At 53.6% G+C, this 15,150-nt stretch overlaps 5 protein-coding genes across 5 annotated transcripts; 2 read left to right on the forward strand and 3 right to left on the reverse strand.

The window, feature by feature from the left end:
• Nucleotides 1-273: 273 nt before the first annotated feature.
• Nucleotides 274-1,245, reverse strand: CHGG_08431 (uncharacterized protein; the record flags this gene model as incomplete). The annotated part of the gene is made up of 6 exons (XM_001226357.1): nucleotides 274-325; nucleotides 542-553; nucleotides 730-747; nucleotides 961-981; nucleotides 1,052-1,061; nucleotides 1,134-1,245. The coding sequence occupies 6 exons, from the start codon at nucleotides 1,243-1,245 to the stop codon at nucleotides 274-276; spliced, it is 225 nt and encodes a 74-aa protein (XP_001226358.1).
• A 1,906-nt stretch (nucleotides 1,246-3,151) lies between these two features.
• CHGG_08432 (uncharacterized protein) lies at nucleotides 3,152-7,094 on the forward strand (the record flags this gene model as incomplete). Its single annotated transcript, XM_001226358.1, has 4 exons — nucleotides 3,152-3,603; nucleotides 3,683-4,272; nucleotides 4,434-4,518; nucleotides 4,580-7,094. The coding sequence occupies 4 exons, from the start codon at nucleotides 3,152-3,154 to the stop codon at nucleotides 7,092-7,094; spliced, it is 3,642 nt and encodes a 1,213-aa protein (XP_001226359.1).
• A 1,210-nt stretch (nucleotides 7,095-8,304) lies between these two features.
• CHGG_08433 (uncharacterized protein) lies at nucleotides 8,305-9,947 on the forward strand (the record flags this gene model as incomplete). Its single annotated transcript, XM_001226359.1, has 8 exons — nucleotides 8,305-8,317; nucleotides 8,410-8,505; nucleotides 8,564-8,568; nucleotides 8,856-8,870; nucleotides 9,203-9,300; nucleotides 9,362-9,382; nucleotides 9,732-9,813; nucleotides 9,921-9,947. The coding sequence occupies 8 exons, from the start codon at nucleotides 8,305-8,307 to the stop codon at nucleotides 9,945-9,947; spliced, it is 357 nt and encodes a 118-aa protein (XP_001226360.1).
• A 304-nt stretch (nucleotides 9,948-10,251) lies between these two features.
• CHGG_08434 (uncharacterized protein) lies at nucleotides 10,252-11,352 on the reverse strand (the record flags this gene model as incomplete). Its single annotated transcript, XM_001226360.1, has 1 exon — nucleotides 10,252-11,352. One exon carries the CDS (start codon nucleotides 11,350-11,352, stop codon nucleotides 10,252-10,254), a length of 1,101 nt encoding a protein of 366 aa, XP_001226361.1.
• Nucleotides 11,353-12,481: 1,129 nt separating this feature from the next.
• CHGG_08435 (uncharacterized protein) lies at nucleotides 12,482-15,134 on the reverse strand (the record flags this gene model as incomplete). Its single annotated transcript, XM_001226361.1, has 4 exons — nucleotides 12,482-12,645; nucleotides 12,906-13,500; nucleotides 13,554-14,843; nucleotides 14,907-15,134. The coding sequence occupies 4 exons, from the start codon at nucleotides 15,132-15,134 to the stop codon at nucleotides 12,482-12,484; spliced, it is 2,277 nt and encodes a 758-aa protein (XP_001226362.1).
• Nucleotides 15,135-15,150: the final 16 nt, after the last annotated feature.

Below are 15,150 nucleotides of genomic sequence, written 5' to 3' on the forward strand. Positions count from 1 at the left end.
AACTTTTGAGGTCGGAAGTGTCTCTGCCATATGCGTCGCGCCACCCAATATCTGGCCACAGTCTTGGTACGTGATTGTGAAAGACAGCAGCCTTGGGGCCTCATCGTCTGATATCCACCAACCGATCTCCTGAGATCAGCTACTTTCTATGTGGGCCGGCAACACTAAACCCTCCCTGGACATTTAGCTTTTAATACTACCGAGGTAGTCTCAGCGGGCATTAGTGTGAACGCCACCTCCCAAGGCAGGACATCGGTGTCGGTTCCGGGGCCGTTAGTTTAGCATCGGTCTCGGTCGAAGCACAGTCGTCACAGCCACACATCTCCTTGGATTACATTATATAAGTCTAACGCCATGTGCTAGCCTTGACTCGTCGTGCCACATTTCTTCACCTCAACGTAGATGGTGTCTCGTGTACCAAAACTTACACAAAACAAACTGAAACGCGTGGCTCAACTCCCCAACCTAACCTAACTATGAACATTCTGCCTTGTTGCGGTCAATGACAGCTCCAGCTTTTCTGTTTCAAATGTCAACTCACGTTTTCACTGCCCTATTTGCATTCAAGTTAATACAACCCCATATAATTCAGTCCACGGGTACCGTAACTCACCCAAGGCGTTGCCCCGGCCACAACCTCCTAGGCTCCTACTCGTTTTCGCCCATCTAATGCCAGGTTACCAATGAAGGTCTGCGCAGTGATGCTAGATTGCAACGCTAGATACATACGAATTTCTCGAACAAAGCCTATACACAAAAATCAGCGAAGCGTTCACGAGTTTCAGAAGCAGACCGTCCATCTTCATACCCTGGTGGCGGACTGGATGGCTTCCTAAACAGAACACTCTGGTTAACATCATACAAACACAACAAAACCACCAAAGTTCGGCTCTCTAACCTCAGCCTTCGACAAACTAGTCAGTCTCCGCATTACGGTTTTCGGGCTTCTGTTAAACTTACTTGGGCCTTCTTGGCAAACGTCTTCCACCCACGGCAGGTCAGCTCAGTCGTTACATCAATCAATTGTTTACATGCTATAGCATGTACATACCGCCGCCTGCCTGCAAAGGTCCTGTACCACGATGATATGAGCCATCCGGTACCTGGTTATTCCATTATCAGGAGTCACTCACTTGATGCTCCTGTTGGAGCAGCTTCGTAGACGTTAGTATCACTTCGGGAGAGTCTTTGGTGAAGTATATAAGACCAACCGCAATCTCCCCTTCCAGTTTCAAAGAACCACATGTTAGCAGGTAATAAATACCACCAAACCGTTGCCGTTTGGTTGAGACGAGCCAAAATGATCAGGCGACATTGGTAGTGATGTGGATAATACCTTGACCCGAGTCAACGCCGCCCAAAAAACACCCACGATATCTGTTAGTGGCGATAGGATCAGGCTTTAGGAGGACCAATATCGTACGCATGCTTGTCGCAGACAATCCTTTAAGCGGGTCAGTGTTGCACAATGCCACGTGTGATAAGGAGGTAACTACTAACGTCCGCCTTCTTCTGGAAGTCCTGGTGGAGAGAAGAGAGGTTAGTAGTCAGCTGGGACCAAAACCTGCTTCCAGTTGCCGGCATCTTACTTCAGCAGAGTCCTCCTAGAGAATTGTCAATTAAACCCCATCAACCTGTCAAAGGGCCGACAGGACCGTCTTTTGCCGGCTGGGAGATGGAAATACTGACGGGTTTCTGGGTATCGTTGGCCTAGTAATCCATGTCAGCATAGGTTCCGTGAAAATATTATCGCAATGACAACACTCATACCGCCTTCTTCGAGCAAGCATGGGGTCCGTGGCCCCAGCGGCCGCAAAGTTCACACTTCGTCTATCCGAGCGTGGTATTAGCAATTCTTGAGCCCCATTGGCATCAAGGCGACCTACGCGGCCCGTCGTTATGTATTAATAGTGTTGGAAGACCAACAGCCACTGACCCAAGGTATCACACACACAGGAAGATGGGAATTCACACGGCTGAGGCTAGGAGGCTATGAGACTCTGCCAAAATCAATTGTCCTTGTCCCCCTCTTCCCTCTGTAAGCGGGTTCCAAACCCGTGATATCTCTCTCTGAGCAGCGATGGTGGCACCGCATGCAACCGCACCTGTGTGACGAACCTACTTCAGGACCCTGTCCTGTTAGGGTTCAGCTTCGGTTGAAGGTAATCTCTCAAGGGTGCTTAGGTTCGGTGCAGCCAAAGGGTGCACAACAAAGACTTGTCTCAACAGTAGGCTTTCGAGCTTGTAGCGAACTGTAGTTGTGATTGCTAACTGGAGAACTCCCAGAGCTCTCCAGAACGAGTGACTATATACCTAGCTAATTCCAGGGTGCTCAGTGTGCTCAGTCTGCCCTTGGCAACTGGGCTCACTGATCACTGTCGAGCTATTGTTATCCTGATTGGTGATCTTTACCTGGTGCTCAGTGTGCTCAGTGTGCTCAGTCTCGGCTTGGCGACTGAGCTCACGGATCACCTCGATCACCTTCCTGGCTCCCTGATTGGTCCTTTTAATGATTGCCTCGGGGCGTCCCGCGACTTGAGGTCCCTCCCTGTTGGCATATTCGTGACACTTAGTGATGCCTTTCTTTACCGGCTCGTAAAAAGAGTAAATTAAATTGAAGGAAAGAAACCTAGTGAAATATAAAGGAGACTTCGGGCTTTGGAATGGCTTTCTTTTCGTTCCTTTAATCAAATCTTTCGGCGGCATTTCATTTAGGTACCCTTGGAGTTCGGCTTTTTTGGCCAGAGAGTGCGAGATACCCCGCCCAAACAAAAGAAAGCGCCGGGCCTGTATTGTCACCCGGAATTGTCCCCCGGAATTTTCCCCCGGAATTGTCACCCAGAATATCACCACAGTATCTAGTTAAGCCCTCGAAAATACTCAAGACTGACTGACGCGGGGGGTGAAGCATCTGCGCTTGTTCGTCTGGGTGCAATGTGGCGGTGGCGGAGCCCAATAATTCCAGTCCAGTCAGGAGGCCCCGGGCCCTGGAGGTTCCAGTTCAATTCCGGTGGCAGTCCAGCCCCAAGGCTGGGAGGAGCTCAGCCACTTCTCCAGGTGTCACTAAAGTGCTTCGTCGACCTCTGATACATCTTGTCCCATTCCATCTCGTCTCGATCATGGCACATGGCTCATTATACAAGTCGTCAATATGGGCGCTGATGGGCCTGCTCAATTCCCCGCACGCGCGCAGAGCCTTCGCATTCTTTGCATTGATGGCGGCGGCATCAAAGGGTACACGGCCCTTCTCATCCTGCGCCGCATCTTCCGCACCCTCTCTGCCGACATGGGCGGAAATCTCTCGCCGAGACCATGTGACATCTTCGATCTCATCGCCGGCACCTCGACCGGAGGCATCATCGCTGTCATGCTCGGCAGGCTGCACATGACCATCGACGAGTGTATAGAAGTGTATGAGCGTCTCGGCAAGGACGTCTTCGGCAGGCCTGTCGGCGGCCAGGTCGGTCGAGTTCTCAGAGGAATGACAAGCTCCCCTTTCTATGATATCGCAGATCTACAGCAGTCCATCCGATCTGTCTTGAGGGCAAGGGGCATCGAGTCGGACGAACCCTTCATTGAGAGAGAGGGGCCGGGGTGCAAGGTGTATGTATTCATCGGATTGCATCAGTCAAATTCTACCCATCGAGGAGTGGTTATCGCCCGGCATACTAATCACTGGCAGGATCTTGTGTGCAACCCGGGTCGAAACCGGCAAGGCAGACGTCCTCCGCAACTACAAATCCGGCCATCCCACGGCAGAGAATTACTCCTGTCGAATATGGGAGGCTGCAAGTGCCACCGCTGCCGCTCCCATGTACTTCAAGAGCGTCAAGTTTGCGTCTGGCGGGGAGCGCTGGTGTGACGGAGCTATCCGACGAAACAACCCCATCGACGAAGCCCTCGCCGAGCTCGCCCGGGAGCCCGAGTGGCGGAACAGAGAAATAGGGTGCATCTTGAGCCTCGGGACCGGGCTGGCCCGGAGCCGGTCCGTCTCGTCCAACCTGGCCAGCTTTCTCAAGGGAGCGCTCAAAATGTTGACCGATGCCGAGGACACGGCCAAGGTTTTCTCGGCTTCTGCTCTCGGGAGACAGCTCGCGCAGACGTGTCGCTACTATCGATTCAACGTCCCGCATGGCATGGAGGACTTACAGCTCGATGAGTGGAAGGCCACGGAACGAATGAAGGCCCTGACGACAGAATATCTCAGCCACGCCGACAATGGCGATGCCATCCTGAGTTGCGCAAAGTCCCTGCTATATCCCGATGAGAATTGTGAGTCTAGCCGCAGCTCTAGCACAGCCGCATCATTAGTACCTAGATAAAATTCCTTGAAGTTCGGTACTGATATTGCGTTTTGGCAGTACAACGAACTCTTAAAACCAAGGTGTCCTTAACGCCGCATCTCCCCTGCGCCCACTTCATAAGACGCGCAGCCTATGACGAGACATTGCGAGAATTCTTTCGTCCAGAGATGGGTCCTACCCAGATCTTTGCCCTCTGGGGTCTTGGAGGCGTCGGGTGAGTCTCATAGTCTGTGCGAGGCCTGTGATTGACAGCTAACCTTTATTTTCCCGGCAAGAAAAACTCAGATAGCGTTGCAATTTGCCCAGAGCATGAAGGATAAGCTATCTGTTTTCTGGATTCGTGCAGACAGCCTAGCCAACTTCATCGCCGACTTCTCGCGTCTTCTGCCTCTCTTAGACCCTGAAGCGGGCAAATCCGCGTCGTCGCTAGATGTGACATCTCTGCTGGAGAAAACTCGAGACAAGCTGGAAGCCCAAGCTGGCGAGTGGTTACTGATTCTGGACAACGCGGACCATCTAGGCGATTTTGTTGGGACCTCGGCCAAGAGCGAACTCAGCATCTCCAAGTATGTGCCCAGGCGAGGACGGATTCTGATAACCACCAGGGACCGGCGATTCCAGGGATCCGTTGCTGCCGCGAGTGATGGGCTATGTGTTGAGCCCATGACATTGTCAGAGGCGACAGAGCTGCTGCTCAAGTCTGTTCCCAAGCACCTCGTTCAGCCCAGTGCTGTTAATACGCTCATGGCAAACGACTTGGTCGAGGAGCTGGGCTGCCTACCCCTCGCCATTGCCCAGGCAGCTGCGAATATTGTCGACCAACAGATGTCGTTCTCTGAATACGTGGGTCTCTTTCGGCATGAGAAGAGACGTCGAGCTGATCTGATGAATTCACCAGCTTATGACTTTGCAAACAAAGACCCCCGAAACGGCAGTTCATCAGTGGCCATAACTTGGAAAATCTCCATCGACGCTTTGGAGCGGCAGTCACACCTGTCTGTCACGTTTCTGGAATATCTCGCCTGTTTTCACTGGAGAGATGTTCCTCAGTCGCTGCTGAGGCATCTTCCCGAGTTCCGCGACCTCGATGATATCTCATTTCTCCGCCTCACCAAGAAACCACTGGCGCTGTCTCTGATCGACCAGACGCTGGATCAGGACCCGACGCTTTCCACCTACAGCGTCCACCCAGTACTTCACGAGATCATGACGGATGAGCTCTCCGCCCAGGATAAGTGTCGAATGTTGGATCATCTCATGCCCAACATGTCTCGACTTTTTCCCACCGCGCCGTACCCAACAGCGGAAAGCTGGCCGCTAGCTTCGCTTCTGGCTCCCCATCTATCTCGGCAGCTGAGCCTCTGTCAAGAGGTCGGGTACAGCTCGTCAGCGGTCGCCACACTCATGTTTAGCCTCAGTCGATTCCACAGCCTTTCTCGCATGCAAGAGGCTGCTGCCGACCTGGCCGAGGCCGGTCTGGCCATGGCAGGCGAGACATTTGGGGCTGACGACGATTTGATACCGCATTTCCGACAGAACGCAATAGAGAGGCTGGACGAGGCCGGGAGATATGACAGCGTGGAGGCGGAATGCTCGTTAGCCTTGGAGCGCCTGGAACTGCGAGCTTCATCTCTCGATAGGACAGCTTACAACAAGGAGAAGGTGAAAATTTTAACCTTTTTGTTCAACGCCATCCGGGGGAGACATGACTATCAACGTCTTGGAGCAGTAAACGAAGAGCTGCTTCGGTGCCAGCAGCTTGAGCAATGGTCACCCGGAGAAGATGCGCTCCACCGGCATAACCTAGCTTATGGCTTGCTCCGCAGCGGCAAACGCGCTGAGGCCAAAGAGATCAACGACGAACTCCTCCGATACTGCGAGACGGACGAGGGGATCAAAGTGGTGGGCAAAAAACTGCACCTGATCATGTTGAATCTCAAGGTGCTAGTCATGCGAACGGGGACGGACGTCTGGCTGAATCTCGACGAGATCGTGGCCCTCTACGAGCGCATCTTCTTGGAGCACCTCTCCCACTTCGGCATAAACGACAAGGAAACCTGGATCTCCCTGAACAACTGCTTGGGCTCCCTTAGTCAGGCCCTACGGATGGATGAGGTGGGGGATGTGCTCTGGGCCGTGCTACCTGCCGCCATCGGCGCGAATGTCAAGGCCGACGGGAGCATCGCCATATCTATGCTGGAGATCTACGGCGTCGCCATGCTTTACCGGGACTACCTTTCTAAAAGGAGAGCAGTGGACGGAACCGAAACCGCCACGTCGCGCGCAACCGAGTTTGCACAGCTCCTCGAGCGATGGAGCTATGTCGCCGGGATCCAAAAGACTCCAAGACCTGTAGATTATGTCCCTACACCGGCAGAGCTAAACTCGCTCAACTCGCACGGCGTTTACCACCAATTCCACGGACGGTATCGAGAGGCAGAGGCCATGCACCGACGTGTCATCCAAGAGTTACGGGATCAGCCGGACGATCCACTAAATCCGCTTTCGCATTATAACCTTATGCTAGCAATAGCCAGAGATGATCGAGAAGATGAGGCTTTCGCTTTTAGACGCGAACACGCGCACCTCATCGCGCCGATGGAGGCTATATATGGGACGTTGGAGCAACGGCAAGACGAACGGCAAAAGGAGATGAGTGTTTACGAAGAGGCAAAGGCGCTGATCGAGCGAGGGTCCCTGCGGAGGAGCGACCAGTGGTGGCTCGATAATGGTGCTGTTGTTGGTCGAGTAGGCTCCCGTCTTGGACACAAGCTCGCGCCCCTGGAATGAATGCATTCCGTGTGTGGTTTGAGCAAGAGACGCTCTCTTTCTCCTCGGAGTACATCGAAATCTAGCATTGCTGCACAGATCATTGGTAACCTGGCATTACTGATGATGTCTCAACAAGAGGAGGAGGAGGAGGGAATGGCCGGGGCCTCAGGAGCAGTTGCGGTGCTCATGTATTACACAACTGGGAGCTTTTCGGTCGGCTTTTGACAGTAAAAAGTGCATTGACCCCTCAACTTAAGATTGGGAGCCCACTCGACCAACAATAGCACCATTATTGAGTCTCAAGGGGCCGCGACACTTATGAACGGTCGTCTCTTTTATTTAGTACACATCAAATCGGCCATCCTCGACAAACTAATATAGTACAAAGCCAAACTCTTCTCATGTTTTGTTTACTTTTACAGCTCCATCCCATTCCTTCGGGGGATCAATGAGAACCAGTAACGAGCGGCTTTCCGTCCCGTCCGGAGGTTGCGAGATGTACCTACCCGGGTGGCCTTGAGAGCCCCCACGGTCGGCCTTGCCACATTGAGTTATTCCATTCATAGCGGACAAGGAAGGCTCCGCAGGCTGTCTTCCCGCGCCTTGAGGGCAATTTCCACCGTTGGCCTCCGGCCTAAGTGGTTACTGCCCTGCGATGGTCCACCTAAGTCCAGCTTGCCGCATATCACACAATCCCAAGTTGAAGAGCGCGCAGTATCACCTTCCCTAAAGGCCAATCGTCCGCTGTCGTTTTGCTTAGTGAACCGGGTGTCTGGGGTGGATGATGAACTCCCGTCTTTCTCTCCAACCACTAGCTCAACATCCATCGACAACCCGCTTTCTTTCTCCGTGTTGTGTATGTACCGTAATTACTAGAATTTCTGAGCCTTTCAAAGCCCAAAACACTGGGATATAGACACTGCTGACGTTCATTTTCTAATGGGAATAGAACGACCGTAACATGTAGGTTCGCCCAGGCCGTATGATTCTTTTGTTTGATCTTTTCCTTTTCCGTCGTGAATCGTAATTTCAGAGCTCCATATTTGAGATAATACTATGTGCTAACCAGCGCGGCATTGGCAGACTTAAACCTACCAAGTTTGTCCTTGACCTTTGTGACTATGCCGAACCATGCATTAACCAAGGGTGTTTCGGAATCAGTCTTTGACATCACAAGTAGGCTCACTCTATCCATCCGAGCCTCCATTTTTGCTAACTTTTCCAAGCCATGGTGAAGAACGGTACGTCAATAGGGTGACCGCCGTGTGGGCCCTAAGCCCATAACGTTCGTTGAGACAACATTTCGTGCTAATGCTGGCGGCGGTGGTTGTAGCAGTCCAAAAGCCAAGTTGTATCGCCCCACCGCTTCGGCCGTCTCCTACGACTGCTAACCGGACCATTGCTAAAGATAGAAACAAAATCCAAAAGCGTAAGTTCGACGTGCCATCTTTGACTTGGTAAATGACATTGCTAATACATCACGACAGGCCAAGTAGGTCCCCCTGAGGCCCACGGGGGCTCAAAAATCGCTAATACAACGCCTGGATAGACGAAGTGTGAACTTTGCGGCCGCCGGGGCCACGGACCCCATGCCTGCTCGAAGAAGGCGGTATGAGTGTTGTCATTGCGATACTATTTTCACGGGGAGAATCTACGCTGACATGAATTACTAGGCCAACTATACCCAGGAACCCGTCAGTATTTCCGTCTACCGGCCGGCGAAAGACGGTCCTGTCGGCCCTTTGACAGGTTGATGGGGTTTAATTGACAATTCTCTAGGAGGACTCTGCTGAAGTAAGATGCCGGCAACTGGAAGCAGGTTTTGGTCCCACCTGCCTATTAACCTCTCTTCTCTCCACCAGTACTTCCAGAAGAAATCAGACGTTAGTACCTCTTCACCACACATGGCATTTCGAAATACTAACCGGCATAAAGAATTGTCTAAAGAAATCAAGCGTATGGTATTGCTCCTCCGAAGTCACCAACAGAGATTGTGGGTGCTTTTTTAGGCAAACTTGCAAAGGATCGAGGTATTATCCAAATCACTACCAGTGACGCCTAATCACGTTGGCACTAAACGGCAACGGTTTGCTGGTATTTGTTATATACTAACATGTGATTGTTAGAAATTGCAAGAGGAGATCGCGGTTAATATTATATACCTCTCCAAAAACTCTCCCAAAGCAATACTAACATCTACAAGCTGCTCCAACAGGAGCATGAAGTGAGTGATTTCCTTATGGGGAATACCCAGGCACAGGATAACTCATAACAATGTGGTACAGGCTCTCTGTCAAGAGGCGGTGGTATGTGCATGCGATACCATGCGGGGGGTTGATTGACTTAGCGGCTGAGCTGACATACCGTGCGCGGAAGGCTTTTACGAAGCAAGCCCAAGTACGTTTAACAGAAGCTCCAGGACCGTGATGCGAAGGCTAACTCATATATCTAGGCCGTAAAAGCTTCGGGTGAGGTCAGCAATCCGGAGTTTTGTAACTTGATGATATGTCAATGATGTTAACCTGAGTGTCTTGTGCAGAAGGCCACGTCGGCAACGAAGGTATGAAGACAGACGATATGCCAGTGAACACTTTGCTGATTTTTGTTCACAGGCCTTCTATAGTAAACTTGTATGTACCTGACGCCAAAATCTAGCATTGCTGCACAGATCATTGGTAACCTGGCATTAGTTGTCTCAAGAGAAGGAGGAGGAGATTGCGCCCGCGGCCTCGGAAGGGTTGGTTGAGTTGGGGTACCCGTGAACCCAATTATATGATGTTGTACTAACTTGTAACTATGCAAATAGATATGTGATAACGTGAGTCTACATTTGAAACCAAAAAGTCTGGAGCTGTCATTAACCGCAGATGAAAGAATAGGTACTCATGATTAGGTTAGGGTTGGGGGATGAGCCCCGTGCTTTACGTTATTTTGAGTGAGTCTTGCCACGTCAGTCACCATCTAAGTCGAGGTGAAGAAATGTGGTATGACGAGTCAACACTTACACATGGGGTTAGACTTACATAAATTTAGGGGGATGCGTGTGGCTGTGGCAACTATGCTTCGATCCAGACCGATGCTGAACTAACTACTCAGGAACCGACCCCGATTTCCTGCCTTGAGAGGTAATGTCCACACTAATGCCCGCTGCAACAGTTAGATGTCCAGCGAGGGTTTAGTATTGTCCCCCACACCACTTCGACAGCAACCACTTGAACCCCTCCATGGTGTCGTTCCCCCTCTTCTTGGATGCCTCCAGCTCCGGGTACATATCCCACCAGCAGTGCGGAAACCCGCTATACAAATCCAGCCTGGTCGGCACGCCACACTCCTCTCTCAACACCCTCTCATAAATCAACCCATCGTCTCGATTCAAGTCCATACCACACACCTGAAAATACGTCTTCGGCATCCCGCCATGCCCCTTCTTCACATCAGCCTCGCACCCGCCCTGCACAAACGGCGCCCACAGCGGCGACGTCCTCTCGGGCGCGACAGCCGCCACAAAAGCCTTCATAAACCCCTCATCAGCCACCGGCGCCCCCTTATTCTGCTCTCTGGACAAATACCTCGCCCTATACTGCTCCGGGACGCGGCCCTCATCCATAAAAGCGCCGCACACCAAAAACAGCCCCGACACGGCCGGCCACAACCCCGCATCCCGCGCCAAGTGCGCCACCACATCGGCAAAATTGGCGCCCGACGACGCGCCCCCGACGATGAACCCCGCGTCCGGGTCGGCCTGCGCGGGGAGAAGCGTGCGCTCGGCGGCGGGGAGGGCGGCGTCGTGGGCGACGGCCTGCAGGAGGGCCCAGGCGTCGTGCAGCATGGTGGGGAAGGGGGATTCCGGGGCCTTGCGGGTGGAGGGGAGGACGACGGTGGCGTGGTGGGTTTGGGCGAGGCGGCGGGCGAGGGGGAGGTCGAATTCGGGGGCTCCGAGGACGTGGATTCCGCCGTGGAAGAGGAGGATGATGGGGGATGGGGTTCCAGGGTTTGGAGTGGCCTGGGTCGGGCTCGGGTGGCAGAGCAGGACACGCGAGGCGAAGCCCGTGCTCAGGGGTACGGTGTGCTCCGTCTCGGTCAGGTCGGCCGGGCGGGAGGCGGAGAGCTGGGCTTGCAGGTTGGGCACGCTGTCCGAAACGATGCGCTTGAGCGTCACGACGTCGGTGGGCATGGAGCCCGGGGGCGAACCGCGCGCTTTCCAGGCGGCTTCGAACTCCGGGTTCATGATGCCCGTGGCGAGGATCTCCTCGGTGGTTTGGGGGACGGTGGCCATGGTGAGACTGTGAGAGAGTTATTAAAGTTCAATAGTGATTGGCGAGGTTGCTAAGTTGCGAACTTGGGATATGCTCAATAGAGGACCTGCGACCTTTGTTTGCGTCGGTACAAAAGATTGATTCACTGCATGTTCTAAGGGCCGTTACTTAGATCATTATATAGAAATTATAATCTCCAGTGCAGTGTCTTGCATGTCTGATCTTGACGATGAAGGCCAAGACGTGGCCCAGACAAGCCCAACAACTTAATACAACCCCATGAATTGTTCTGATCCCGGCTCCGAAATGCCTTGCAGATACGCGAAAAGCAATGCTCGGCCATTGGATTCAAGTTAACGGGAAGCAGCGTTTATCCCAATTGGGTGGTATCGAGTCGGGCTGACTCACTCGGCGATTTCTTGTTCCTTGCTCGCCCCGGGGATATGTTCAACGTGTGAAACATTGAAACTTCCTCCGTCTTCATCCGCAATCCTCATTCCCCATTTCCCCCTTGTTCACCTCCAGCAATTCTCTCTGAGAACTAACAGGCCAAAAAAAATAAAAATAAAAATCGGTGCCACAATGTCACGAATATGCCAACAGATGGGGCTCGGGAGGCGCAGGGCACCAGAGCCAATCGCTAAACGAACCAATCGGATCGAAGGACAAGGACGCCGGGATGCAAGTGCTATGGTGCTATGACGCTAAGACCAGACATAGCACTTAGCAACATAGCACCAGGCATCCCGCACCAAAGGTACGGCGGTACCTTTGGGTTTCAAGAGGTATATAGTCACCCGTTCTGGAGAGCTCTGGGAGTTCTCCAGTTAACAATCACAGCTACAGTTCGCTACAAGCTCGGAAGCCTACTGTTGAGACAATGTGACGAACCTACTCCAGGACCCTGTCCTGTTAGGGTTCAGTTTTGCTTCAAGGTAATCTCTCAAGGATGCTTAGGTTCGGTGCAGCCAAAGGGTGCACAACAAAGACTTGTCTCAACAGTAGGCTCCTCGAGCTTGTAGCGAACTGTAGTTGTGATTGCTAACAGGAGAACTCCCAGAGCTCTCCAGAACGAGTGACTATATATATACCTAGCTAATTCCTGAGTGCTCAGTGTGCTCAGTGTCCCCCCGAGTTTGAAGACACTGATCACTTCCGTTCTTGTGTCCTGATTGGCTGCATGGCTTCCATGCTCAGTGTGCTCAGTTTCCCGTTGTTCCCCGTTCCCTGATCACACTGAGCACCTTCCAGCCTCTCCTGAATTGGTTCCTGAAACGACTGGCTCGGGGCGTCCCGCGCCCCCGAGGTCCCACCTGTTGGCATATTCGTGACATCTGACCAGTATTTCTTGTTTCTTCCTTCGTCCTGCCCGAGTGTGCTCGGGTCTCACTTTGTTAAGGCGGCTCGACCGCTTCGACTACGATTCGAATTTGCCATTGAGAGATGAAGCACAGAAAAGTACACACATAGAATTCCAAACGCGTGAGGCGTCGTGTAGTGAGATATGTTGTTACAAATAGGCTGCTACTGCCCATGGAGAGATGGGAAGCATCCACTCACATTCGAAGCTTACTGGCCTGGTTCGCGATTCCCGTAATAAATTCCTTATCCAAACCTTTCCTCTGTTCAATGTTCTTCCGGATGTTCTCCAGGGCCTTTCTCACCCTGCCCCACCCTTCCGCCATCTTCCGCTCCTCGGTTGACATGGCGGAAAGCATCTCCCGGGTGCTAGGGCCCCATGGGTATTCGTCCGCAGAACAGTGTTTCCACTCTCCACGATACTGGTCGTTGACCCCCTTTGGCGGCTGTGGAACCTCGCCTGTTGCTAAATACTCCCTAACCACATTGGCGGTGCACCTCGACGCGGCCGAGATGGTGCAGTGCCCCGGTGCCTCTTGCTCCAGCAAGCCGGCGCCCTTGAACTTCAACGCCATCTTAACTGCGGCACGGAGCGGGGTGACCGGGTCGTAGGTGTTGGAGAGGAAGAGGATGGGGTTGGCTGTGTCGATTTGTTTGACGGATGTCCAGGGACTGCTCGGCGTTTGCTGCGGCGAGGCGAGGTCCCAGCCACTGCACTGCATCATCAAGGGAATCCAAATATCGGCAAACTGCGAGGTCGAGGCCATGGATTTGTAGGCCGACTCCCAGTCACCAAGAGTGTAGTTGGTCTGGTACGGATGTTTGTTAGCCATTGAACCGCGCTCGCGGGGGGTGAACTTACCGGCTGCAACTTGTCGCTGCACATGATGGCTCGCTGAGCGTCGTTCATCATGCGCATAACCATGGGATTTGCGCCCATCGAACATAGGAGCTTCTCATCCTGGAACATGTCGTGAAACCACTTGTCGTTGCCCTGGTGGATGTAATTCACCAGCCATGCCACCATTGGAAACCCCTGGATCGGCGTGTACAGAGCCGTGAATACCAACTGCTTGACCATCTCATGGCGGACGACGGCAGGGTAAAAGTACCTTGAGTGGGTGAACATGATGGGGTTAGCCCGAAGGCCCTCCATCGTCGCCTCATACCTCCGTTGCACATCCTCCTTCTGATCCCCGTCCCGGTACAGGAAACACTTTTCCCCTGCCTCAGCGCAATACCGAAAGAACTCTCCCAGAACCTTATCCGCATCCACCAAGCTCTCCTCCCACACAGGCTCCTCATACAACTCCGCATCCACCACCCCATCCAGCAACACCCTCCCCACCCTCTCCGGAAACGCCCTCGCGAACGCCGCGCCCAAGTACGAGCCATACGAGAACCCCCAATAAACCAACTTGCCCTTGAGCTCCCTCTCCGGCAACCCCTCCCTCTCCACCCACTCATCCCACTTATCCACGATCGTCACCATATCCCTCACCACCTCCTTCGTCCCCGCCCACCGCAGCCCACTCTCGCCCCCCAACCTCCCATCCTTCTCCGCACACAACCGACTGACCCCGCGCTGCGCCACCTCCCAATTCAGCATCGCCTGCCCGCCCCCACTCACCAACCCATACGCCGAACCCACCTGCTGCCACTGCAGCCGATGCATCAACCCGGCCACCACCGCCCCCTCCTCATCACACTCCCCACCCCCATTACCATTACCAACGCCACTGCTAGACCTATACTTACAGTGCTCGTCCAAAGGTTTCGACCAACAATCCGCCCCCGGAGTCGTGAACATCACCCCGCGCGGATCAAACTCCAGCACGGGCTGGTCATAGCCCAGCACATCCTGCAAGGCCTCGCCCGCGGCCAGCGCCAGGGTGACGCTCGAGCTCGCCGGGTTCTGCCGGGGTTGACGATTACAGGGGACTTTGGGTCTGGCGTCGGGGGGCGGGGGGCGGGGGGCGGGGAGGAGCAGGAGGGCGATGTGGACTTGCGGGACGGGCTGTTGATCGAGGGTGCTGGGGGATGGGGGGAAGGGCCGGGAGTAGTCCATGGGGACGGTGAGGCGGGCGCAGAGGAGGGTGGGGTTTATGAAGGTGTAGCAGGGGTGGAAGGTTAGGTTGGTGCTGGGGGGGATCTGCGTAAGGGGTTAGAAACTTAGGAGAGAGAGGTTCAATCATTGATGGTGGTGGTGACTGACGGATGACCAGGGGTCCATGGGGTCGTAGGGAGCGCTCTTGGGCGCGGTCAAGGGGGTTTGGGTGTCGTGGCGGACATAGCGGAGGTTGGTGAGATAATAGCCGAGGGCGATGAGGCTCACGAGCAGGCCTCCGAATGGGAAGCGCCACTTTGTTGAACCATGTCGCCGAGGCGCTTCAGTTTGCGTGGCCGCTTGGGACCAAGCTCGGGCCGAGTCTTTCTCTTCCATGCTGTCGTTTTTCTCT

Source organism: Chaetomium globosum, genomic scaffold (assembly GCF_000143365.1).
Source record: "Chaetomium globosum CBS 148.51 scaffold_6 genomic scaffold, whole genome shotgun sequence".
Classification (NCBI taxonomy): Eukaryota; Fungi; Ascomycota; class Sordariomycetes; order Sordariales; family Chaetomiaceae; genus Chaetomium; species Chaetomium globosum.